This window comes from Oncorhynchus masou, chromosome 27, assembly GCF_036934945.1.
Source record: "Oncorhynchus masou masou isolate Uvic2021 chromosome 27, UVic_Omas_1.1, whole genome shotgun sequence".
NCBI classification, from domain to species: domain Eukaryota; kingdom Metazoa; phylum Chordata; class Actinopteri; order Salmoniformes; family Salmonidae; genus Oncorhynchus; species Oncorhynchus masou.
The window spans coordinates 14458566-14468773 of NC_088238.1; the positions used below are offsets into that span (position 1 = coordinate 14458566).

Consider the following 10208-nt stretch of genomic DNA (forward strand, 5'->3'; position numbering starts at 1 on the left):
AAAGTATTATTTAGGAACTAAATATAAGGTATCCTATGTGGGATTTCGGAATTATAAGAGTGTAAGCCAGGTCTACCCAGTAAGGCACTTGTAAAAGCAGGCCCATGTGGTGTGCTGAAAAACCGGGCGACATACTAGCACTTTAGAAAACATTTAACTGAATACATTTCACAGCTGAATGTTATAGCACACCTTTCCAATATGCTAATAGAAGCATTAGAAGGGGATGTTACAGTCGTCTACTGTAATGCCATTGCTGGTAAGCATTGAATGAGAGTGAAAATACTGCTGATACTGACACAATTCGCTATTATGTAGCTAGTTAGCAATCAACTATGCTAGTTAACTACCGGTATATCAGAGAACAGCTAACGTTAGCTAGTTATCGCATACTAGTATGAAGTGTTATTTAATTCATATTGTTAATATAATCATTGTAGCTAGCTAACGTTACTGTCTATGAAAATCGTTACGCTAACTAGCTAAATTACTAAGAGGGACATAATTTATGTTGTGTTTCCTGTTGCTGAATCTTAGTTTTGAATGCTGCACAGATTTGTTCATATACTGTAGCCCCACATAGCTAGCTATAACACTTACCATGGCAATTTTTGTTCATTTGTGGACATTTAGTGATACTTAAAAAAAAAATGAGGACAACTCAACTTATTAAAGGATATTTGACAGTCCTAGCTTACACTTACTCATACAAAATGTATGTTTTGTTAACAAGGGAATTGAAGTTGTTTGGTAGGTTGCAGAATGTTATTCTCAGAGAGAGAATGCAGCCAGATGGAGGGGATAATGGTTGCCCTCCTCTCCCTCAGCCTCAGTGCAGATCGAGGTGGAACCTGTTGGTCGGTGGTTCGAGGCCTTTCTGAAGAGGAGGAACAGGAATGTATCGGCCTCCTTCCAGGAGCTTGAGGAAGAGGAGGAGTTGTCTGAGGAATCTGAGGATGAAGAGCTGCAGCTGGAGGATTTCCCCCTGCTGAGAACACTGGACCCCAAAGACTGGAAGGTAGTCAGGTGTATTCATTTTGCCGATTCTATTGAAAATAATTTCTTAAACTGAAACATACCTGAATTTGTCCAATCGAAACACTCGTTTGCAACTGTTGGACTAATAATTACACCCTAGATTAGCTAGATGAATGCAAGAAGTGTGCAAGGCGGTATTAAATGGGTCACTCTTCATTACTCAAATGTTTCTCTTGACCTGTTGTAGCAACCTCATGATGGGTATGGGGAAAATTGTTGTATCGTGTAGTAGCCTAAACCTATTGACGTTATATTGAGCTGGGTGAATGAAATATGAATGGCACTCATCCAATATGCTGTAATAGAAATAAGGCCATGCTCATAAAACAAACCGTCCTCCCTCATCTTAAACAGCACCGACTGCCACTGAGTTAGACGTTATATCAGTGGGACCTCCCTTCAGAACCATTAGGAACACTGTGTATGGAATTCTACTTTTGGGAGGACGTAGTAAAGGATGTCTTCCTCCTTTTGGCGTTTCTCTTTTCAGAATCAAGATCACTATGCTGTCCTTGGACTGGCTCATATGAGGTACAAGGCAACACAGAAACAAATCAAAGCTGCCCGTGAGTATTTCCATGTGTGCTGTTGTCTTCTGAACCACATTATATTTGTTGACCATAAGGTTTCTCTGACATTACTTCCAGAGTTCATTAGAATAGCAGCTTGTTTTACCGCAGTATATTAAGTGTAATGTTTTTCAACAGACAAGGCAATGGTGTTGAAGCATCACCCTGACAAAAGGAAAGCTGCGGGAGAGCTGATTGTAGAAGGAGACGGTGACTACTTCACCTGTATAACTAAAGGTAAGGACATTGAAAAACGTTGTCAGCAATGCCAAAGTCATGGTTTATTCAAATCTTGCAGGGATCACATGCACATCCTAAAAAAAGTAAGTCCCTTTGGATAACTGTCTTATATAGGTGTTATACCTTACAGTACTCCCTCTGTATACAAATACAATGATTTATAGTATGAAATATAGTACTGTTTTACCAGAAGGTTGCTGGCATCAATATCTTAGGTGCCACCTACTACCAATGTTCCCTTGAGCAACAAACTCAACCCCCTAAACTGCTCATTGGGCACTGCAGCTGCCCTCTGCTCCAGCCGAATGTGTGTTTGTGTGTGTATATCGGGAGGGATGGTGTTGGATAAAAGCAAAAGACTGATATCTATCTGGTGGACTAATAAAGTAATGTTATCTCTTATCATTTGAGGCTAAACATTCTGTTTCAGCTCCTATTAACAATAATATTTTGTGTTTTTATCTATACCAGCTATAGAGATTCTGTCAGATCCTGTGAAGCGAAGAGCATTTGACAGTGTAGATCCTACCTTTGACAACGCTGTGCCTTCAAAGGGCGAAGGCAAAGATAACTTCTTTGAGGCGTATGCTCCCGTTTTTGAGAGAAATGCCCGGTGGTCTTCTAAAAAACATGTTCCCAGACTTGGCACTATGGATTCCTCTTTTGAGGATGTGGATAATTTTTATTCTGTTTGGTAAGTAAGACCATCACTGGCCATCAGCATTGGCCATTGTGCAGAAAATTCCTTTGAGTTTAAACTTTGAACTACAAGGGAATTACTGCTCTTTCAGACAAAGAATTCTGAATATGGAACTTATTTCAGACATGCAGTATGTTGCAACTTCACACAATGATTTGATATTTCTTGTTCATTTATTTGAATTGTGAATTTGTTTCCTATTCATAATCTCAATCAAGGTACAATTTTGACTCATGGAGAGAGTTTTCTTATTTGGATGAAGAGGAAAAGGACAAGGCAGAATGGTAAGTAATATCAGAACATGGTGGGTAATATCAAAACAGTCCACGTGGAATGTCATATATTTATGTATTGTAGATGTTTTATTGTCACCAGGTACAGTAGAATGTGTTGCTTTACAGGGTTAGCCATAGTACGGTGCCCCCCTGGAGCAAATTAGGGTTAAGTGCCTTGCTCAAGTGCACATCGACTTATTATTATTATTTTTTTTTCAAATAGTCAGATCAGGGATTCGAACCAGGGACCTTTCGGTAACTGGCCCAGAGCTCTAACTGCTAGGCTGCCTGTGTCTTCCATTCTCAGTAGTGTCAGATTTGTATGCTTTCATCTGTTGAATTCAGTCGTGATGAGAGGAGATGGATTGAAAAGCAGAATCGTGCAGCCAGAGCCACCAGGAAGAAGGAAGAGATGAATAGACTACGGACGCTTGTTGGTAAGGCCCACTAGACATGCATACCTGTTCTTACATGAACAATAAAAAATTACTAACTCAACTGAAATACCTGGCAGATGGGTTCATGGAATGACACTGTTTGGGTGCGTTTCTGTTGAAAGACACGGCCTACAGCCTTGATCCCAGGATAAAGAAATTCAAAGATGATGAGAAAGCCAGAAAGGAGAATGAGAAGAAGGCCAAAGCAGACGCCAAGAGGAAAGAGCAGGAAGAGAAGGAGCGGGTCAGTCCGACACATTAGAACATGCATTTTGCTTTATTCTTGCCTCTCCTGTGTGTCCAGATTGTTTCTGTGTAGACTTCAATGCGTTTCTGACTGTTGGCATCAGGCTCGGCAGGCAGAGCTGGATGCTGCACGGCTGGCCAAAGAGAAGGAGGAAGAGGAGGCCAAACTGGTTGCCCAGCAGGCCAAGAAGGAGAAGGAGATCCAAAAGAAGGCCATCAAGAAAGAGAGGCAGAAACTGAGGACAACTTGCAAGGTGCTGCTTGAATGGGGTGGCCTCTCTCCAGGGAATTAATGAACATTTGCTGATTGGTGGGCAAGATTGTAATCCTGTTAAAGGTACCCCAACTCATCTTAGTATTTTCCTGTCCTCTTGTTTTGTTTTCCCCTGAAGAACTGGAATTACTTTGGTGACAATGAATCTGATAGTGTGAAAATGATGGAAGATGTGGAGAAACTTTGTGACCGTTTGGAGCTTGTGAGGTAAAGGATATTAATTGAAATTCACCTTATTGGTAATACTTTATACAAATCTGGAGTTGAACTCAATGCAGTGGGAATCACTTTCTTTCTCCAGTCTGCAATCCCTGAATGAAGGATTGGCATTGGGTTCAAAGGAGGAGGGCAAGGTAGCGGTGGAGAAGCAGGTAGAGAGCACCACATGATGACTGGGTGTAAATATGGTACACAGCTTCCATCTGTACCACTGACATTGTTTTGTATGTACAGGTGCAGGAGGTGAATGCCCAGCTGCAAAAGGAGAAGGATGCGGAGGTGCAGGCCAGGCAAGCTGTCCGCACTGCCGTACAGGCCAGCGGAGGAGGCGGGGGCGGAGGAAAGGGCTGGAATGAGGAAGAGCTCCCGCTGCTCATCAAAGCAGTCAACCTGTTCCCTGCTGGAACCAACGCCAGGTACCCTCCTAGGGCTGCGTTCAACAGGGCACAATGTTGAAGTAGAAATATGTAGAACAAACGAGCCTAAAAATACATATAACGAACTTGCCTCTTACATGTAGAATAAAGAATCCACTCTATTCATGACATTTCTATATTGACATGTTTTTATTGATACTGCTCATAGGAAACACACTTTTTCATTTGAACAATGGTACAAGTTCAATATTCCTGACATTTCTATCTGCAATGTTTGCCTAATGAACTTGGCTGTGTTCTGTCCATGAAGCGGAACATTCCACTGCTGGTGTAATGGCCTTGCACATTTCATGCTTTTACTTTTAGTGATTCATCTTTCGTTGTTTCTATCCTGTAGATGGGAAGTCATTGCCAACTACATGAACTTGCACTCCACCAGTGGCATCAAAAGGACGGCCAAAGATGTTATCAACAAAGCCAAGAACTTACAAAAGCTTGGTGAGCAACTGTCATGCCACCAGATGTAGGAGCCTTTGTCAGTGTAATTCTCTGCAAAACACGTTTGAAACTTTACCTCTTTTTCAGAACCCGGGCAGAAAGATGAGATTAACAAGAAGGCCTTTGAGAAGTTTAACAAAGAGCATGCAGCCGTGCCCCAGACAGTGGACAACGCAGTGCCCTCTGAGAGATTTGACGGTGAGTGGTCATTCAGTAGGTAATTTTTGCTTGCACAAAAGCCCACTGGATTTGTACCCATGACTAAAAGTACTTTGTCACTGTCTCCATACTTTCTACACTTGAGGATCTGATTAAGCAATATGGGGGGGGGGGGGGGTGTAGTGACTGCGGGTTCTTTCTGGATGTTTCCTAGTGTTAGTCATTCACTGTCATCTTCAATTCTCACTGCTTCAGGTGCTGAAGCCAACACTGCATCCTGGACCACTGAGGAGCAGAAGCTTCTAGAGCAGGCCTTGAAGACCTACCCAGTCAGCACCCCAGAGAGGTGGGAGAAGATTGCTGCAGCTGTGCCCGGACGTACCAAGAAGGACTGTATGAAGAGATATAAGGTACACTGGACCTTGTTATCGGTAATCCTTCTGTGTGTGGTTTCAATCCCGGTTTGTATGTACAATTTAGATGACATGTCGAAGATGTAGCATTCTAAAGCCGAGATACTATCTGATCACGTTTAGTCTGCACCTTTTTAAAGGCAATGTTTATGGAGCCCGAATTCACGGTAAGCGCTGCATAGAGCACATGTCGACTCAATGGGAAGTGACCTTTTTAAAAGGGCTCTACAGCTGATTGGATTGAATGCCTGCCTAAAGCTAGTTCTCCTCTACAGGAACTGGTGGAGATGGTCAAAGCCAAGAAGGCCGCCCAGGAACAAGTTGGCAGAAAATGACAAGACAAACAGCCCCATGTTCTTCTTTTAACGTTATTGTGTTGGTCTTTATTTTATAATAAAATTCAAAGAAACCACAACTTAAACTCTTTGTAAAAGTTGCTATGTTTATATATTGTACAGTTGGCTGCTCGCTGTTATTAACTTTCCTAAGTATCTAAAGAGAGCGCCAATTCTCAGGTTCTCATCCAGTACATCCCACTGCGAATTCGGTTGTAGTCTGGGAGCTGCTCAATTGGTCCTGAAAAAGAGGGAAATGTACTGAATGCTCTTTATACCACACCAGTTTTGTAAGTAGTCAGCCATCAACAGTTCAATTCCACTGTTTTGCCCTAGCAGCACAGGTAAGGTCTTGACTGAGTGCAATATTGTATGTATTGGTTTGGCAATTGAAAAAAGTGTGTATATTTGTAGCTGAAATTGCATAACTTTGTTTGACGACCCCTAATAGCCTTAATTTGGAGGGGGGGGATGCCAGTAAACAGAATGAATCAGAATATATTCTCAATGTCAATAACAATAGAAATCACAACGTACCGACTGCTGCGATGGCAGGCGATTTGTCATAGATGTATTTTGTACACACGTCCTTGATGGTCTTTGCATCTATGGCCTTCGAGGGACATAAAAAATATTTCAAATAAAGACACTGCAATTTCCCAACACAGTCCACAAGTGTCTTTGCTATGTTAATCACAGCTTACATTTGGGGTCGAAATATTAATTTACTCACATCAATTCTGGCCTCCAGTTCATGCAGAGGGATCCTACGGCTGTAACAAAGCATCTGTCTGCCGATGTCCTCACAGATGGGGGTGGATCCTAGAATAAAGGTCAACTTAATTTTACGATCATTGGCAGGGTTGGCTAAATACCTCCCATATAAATTGAATTGTCAATGTGTCTGCAGATAACTGGGTACCCCTGAAAGTCCATTGGTAATTCAAACCCTAATCACATGGCCTTACCGTCAAGATGCAAAAGCATGTTTGTCTTGAGGAGGTTCTTGGCTCTTGCAACTTCGCTCTCAGTAACGCTAGTGCAGAGTGACATCCTGAGGTGAACAAAAGTAAACGTCAGTCATATTTACTGGACAGAAGTCATAGTATGAACTGAGCGGAAACCCCCTTTCACACTACCGTGCTGACCCAAACTATGCAGGGTCAGATTTTCTTCACATTGTCCTTTTTAGCCCTGTTCCAGCATAACCAGCTCAGCTTGGTTTGACTGCCCACTCAGGTGACAGCTGTGCTCACCATTCCAGCTGGGCGAAGTGCATCATCTCGTTGATGGTGCCAGGCTCACACACCATGTAGAGTCCCCACAGGCCTGTGTCGGTGTAACAGGTGTTGAAAGACTGGAAGCTGTGGCACAAGTTGCCCTGGCACGCCATCTGTGCCAGCTTGCTGGAGAGATTCTGGCAAAGGTCAATACGCAGATTGTAAGAGGAGGAATCGACCTGGAAGGAGTCCTGGTGCCTGGGAACATGAATGAGAACTTACCACACCCCCACCAAAGGAGCGGTCCCAGTTGCCGATGAGTGTGTTTGCCACCATAAGGGGAATGGTATCGGGGTGTGACCAGCCCACTGCTTCCACAGCAATGGCAATGTGTGCCAGGGGCATCTTGTCATCACGAACTCGGATCTATCCAACAATGAAATCAAATTGTCCAATATACAAGGGGAAATTCCACAGTGACTCATTTCACAAACAAAAACCAACTACTGAAAAGTTAAACCATACAACTTTATGCACAAGGACCACTTTGAACATTTAAAAGCACTGTTCAAGTAAGAGAATGACGGTTTGCCATTTGCTACCAAACTTTGCATCTGCACTGTTCAAGTAAATGTGTTTTTGTAAACATTTGTTGTTTGAAATACATTTTAAAGTGAAATCTGAGTGTCACTCTTACCATGGAATTGCCCATGGGGAGCAAGTTTGCCTGTTGGAGATAAACATTAAGGGCCTTCAATCTCACCTCACTTCCAGTAAAGTCACATTGTGGGAAAGTTGGCGCCTCTCCCTTGTATCTGGCAGGAAGATTCCCAAAGTGGTACTTGGCCAAATCTATCAATTCATTGTGTGAAACCCCTGTTCAAAAGACAACGTTAGAATCATTGGAAGATATTGTGCCATTTGTCAATGACAGTGTACATTGTGTGATTTTGACCAATTGTGTAGGCATTGCCTACTAATTGGTTTATGTCATTGGAAACATCTTTATTACTACAAAACATAAGGATGCCATTTTCACAAATGTTGGGATGGTGCTCTTTAAGACAGAACCTACCCCCAGCAGCAGCCAACACTATTCTCGGTCCTTTGTAGTGAGTAGTGATGTATTCAACAAGGTCTCCTCTGTTTATTGTTCTATAAACACAGACAGCAGACATGTCACTGCATATCTCCTGTGGTTTCTATGAAGCAAACTGGTCTGAGATGACAGTTAAGTAGTTGACAGGAATAACCAAGTCTAGGGGTGTATTAGTCAGTAGTGAGCAATTCACAACATCGCAGATATAAAGGGAATGAATACAGTTAACCGGATGCCCTATTCTGCAGTACATTTCTTCTACAACATTCTGTAACATTGTTCTCTTGTGAGTTGGTTTATGTTCATTAGGCACAAAACGGAAGAAAACAGACTGTATCCGAGTGGGACTCGGCTTCCTGGTCCAATAAGGAATGCAGATTTTTTTTTTTTTTGGTTGCAAAACATTTCCCATTCTGTGCCGTAATGAACCCAGGCCCCAGCTGAGGCAGGTGAGAGTCCTACTTGATGTTCTCCGTAGGGCCCAGGATGGTTCTGCCCAGCGCTGTGGCTTGATAAGCTGTGGCGTGGAGGTAATCAAACACCACTTCCTGCAGGTTGGTCTCTACTTCCTGCATCTCTCGGAGGATGACCCCTCGCTCTCGCTCGATCTCTGCTCCCCCCAATGTGCTGTTCTGGATGATGTCTGCCAGGATCTCTACCGCTAGAGAACAAGGGAGGGGGAGCATTATAAATGGTCTCCGCCACACAGATTCTTCATTTCTTATAGCAAAATGTCCACTACCCATCTGTGGCCACACACAGTTCAGTGACAAGACAGTGGAGCAAATCTCTTTACAGTCAGTGGTCATACCTCTGGGAAGGTCCTTTGTGAATGCTTTGGCGTAATACACAGTCTGCTCCCGCGAGGTGTAAGCATTCAGATGGGCCCCCATATTTTCAATCTCCAGCTCCAGGTCAAGCTGGGAGCGCTTCCTTGTACCCTGCCAGACGCACATCACAGATGAACAGACATGTCAAACGGCAACAAATATGGTAATAGACATTGGTTGCGATTTGCAGTGGTTGTAGCACTTGTCATCTAACCTTGAAAGCCATGTGTTCCAAGAAATGAGCAGTGCCATTGTTCCTCTCATTCTCATAACGACTCCCTGCATCTATCCAGAGACCAACCTGCAAGGCACCAATTGATGACATCCGACTTCAGCACACATATAGTAGACAGATTGTACTTAACAGTGGGAGGGTCTCTGTTACTCACTGTGCAAGTCGAAAGACCGGAATCCTCAGATGCAACACGTAGTCCATTTTCTAAGGTGGTAACCTTGGTTTCAGGGACATTTAACATCACTTGGTTGGCGGCCTGCGTAGCCAATAGTCTGTGTGAACCAACAATGGACTGCAATGAGAAGGGTGGAAGTGAGTACTATTAGCGACTAACCGTACTAGCTAGCTACAGGAGAACGTTGATAGCATTTGCAAGTTTTACTTGGCTGGGCATTACAGTTTATTCTAGTGTAAAGTATAAAAAAATATCTAGGTAATGCTACTGGTTTGAAGTAAGTTGTATGATCATTTCACACGCAGAGTCAATTATCACTAGAAGGAATTTTTCTACTTCAAAGCTTCAGGACATGCAGAACACAGGCAATGCTGCTTGGATATCCCTCTTAATGAGCTACTATAGCTAGCTAAGTATCTGTTATTGATAATTCTACCAAGGTTTACAGGCTAAAATTGTCACCTTTCTGGATATCGAGACTTACCCTGGTTAAGACATTAGTCTTCAATAAATTCCGTTTTACAAGATATCTCCCAGCGGAGGTAAGGCGATGTAAGGACGTCGCCATGTTGATTATTTGTGACATGGCTATTGCGCAAGTGCGATTATTCAGTGAGCTGCCGTAATGAGCATGTAACACGCCCACCAGCATTTGCCATGTCATTATGATTTGTAAAATGTCATATTCATAAATATACATTTACAAATGTAGCTATAATTGTGAATGTGTTAATAGAAAACAATTGTTTATCATCTTTAAGAATGAAATTGTACAATACTTGAAAACCATTTCCTCCTCTAGTAATAAGAAAGCTGTGTAGACCGTGAATGTATGTAACTTTTTCAAAGGTTTTGGTTTGAATGTACTT

The 10208-nt window shown here is 42.6% G+C and overlaps 2 protein-coding genes across 3 annotated transcripts; one reads left to right on the forward strand and one right to left on the reverse strand.

Moving 5' to 3' along the window:
- Window positions 1-63: 63 nt before the first annotated feature.
- Window positions 64-6443, forward strand: dnajc2 (DnaJ (Hsp40) homolog, subfamily C, member 2). Of its 2 annotated transcripts, XM_064939278.1 has the most exons (16): window positions 65-259; window positions 828-1018; window positions 1529-1604; window positions 1746-1844; window positions 2319-2541; window positions 2766-2831; window positions 3168-3259; window positions 3382-3503; window positions 3610-3759; window positions 3898-3986; window positions 4081-4150; window positions 4233-4414; window positions 4773-4873; window positions 4961-5071; window positions 5288-5442; window positions 5721-6443. In XM_064939278.1, the coding sequence occupies exons 1-16, from the start codon at window positions 202-204 to the stop codon at window positions 5778-5780; spliced, it is 1845 nt and encodes a 614-aa protein (XP_064795350.1). In that variant the 5' UTR covers window positions 65-201; the 3' UTR covers window positions 5781-6443. The 2 variants fall into 2 exon arrangements, with proteins under 2 accessions (XP_064795348.1, XP_064795350.1); XM_064939276.1 differs by having other exon boundaries at window positions 64-259; window positions 5288-6443.
- On the reverse strand, window positions 5800-9924 carry pmpcb (peptidase, mitochondrial processing subunit beta). Its single transcript, XM_064939279.1, has 13 exons — window positions 9824-9924; window positions 9319-9456; window positions 9144-9230; window positions 8911-9040; window positions 8562-8760; window positions 8076-8155; window positions 7764-7876; window positions 7283-7426; window positions 7037-7197; window positions 6749-6834; window positions 6514-6602; window positions 6318-6393; window positions 5800-6021 (listed from the first exon to the last, which is right to left on the reverse strand). The coding sequence occupies exons 1-13, from the start codon at window positions 9905-9907 to the stop codon at window positions 5957-5959; spliced, it is 1452 nt and encodes a 483-aa protein (XP_064795351.1). The 5' UTR covers window positions 9908-9924; the 3' UTR covers window positions 5800-5956.
- Window positions 9925-10208: the final 284 nt, after the last annotated feature.

Excerpts from the sequence above, each read along its gene's own strand:
- dnajc2 (XM_064939276.1), top strand. The coding sequence starts at position 202 with ATGCTAATAGAAGCATTAGAAGGGGATGTTACAGTCGTCTACTGTAAT. Across the intron at positions 260-827 it reads CTACTGTAATGCCATTGCTG|CCTCAGTGCAGATCGAGGTG; the intron begins GTAAGCATTGAA and ends CCTCTCCCTCAG. Across the intron at positions 4,151-4,232 it reads AGGTAGCGGTGGAGAAGCAG|GTGCAGGAGGTGAATGCCCA; the intron begins GTAGAGAGCACC and ends TTGTATGTACAG.
- pmpcb (XM_064939279.1), bottom strand. The coding sequence starts at position 9,907 with ATGGCGACGTCCTTACATCGCCTTACCTCCGCTGGGAGATATCTTGTA. Across the intron at positions 7,427-7,763 it reads GTGACTTTACTGGAAGTGAG|ATCCGAGTTCGTGATGACAA; the intron begins GTGAGATTGAAG and ends ATTGTTGGATAG. Across the intron at positions 6,022-6,317 it reads GCCTGCCATCGCAGCAGTCG|GACCAATTGAGCAGCTCCCA; the intron begins GTACGTTGTGAT and ends CCTCTTTTTCAG.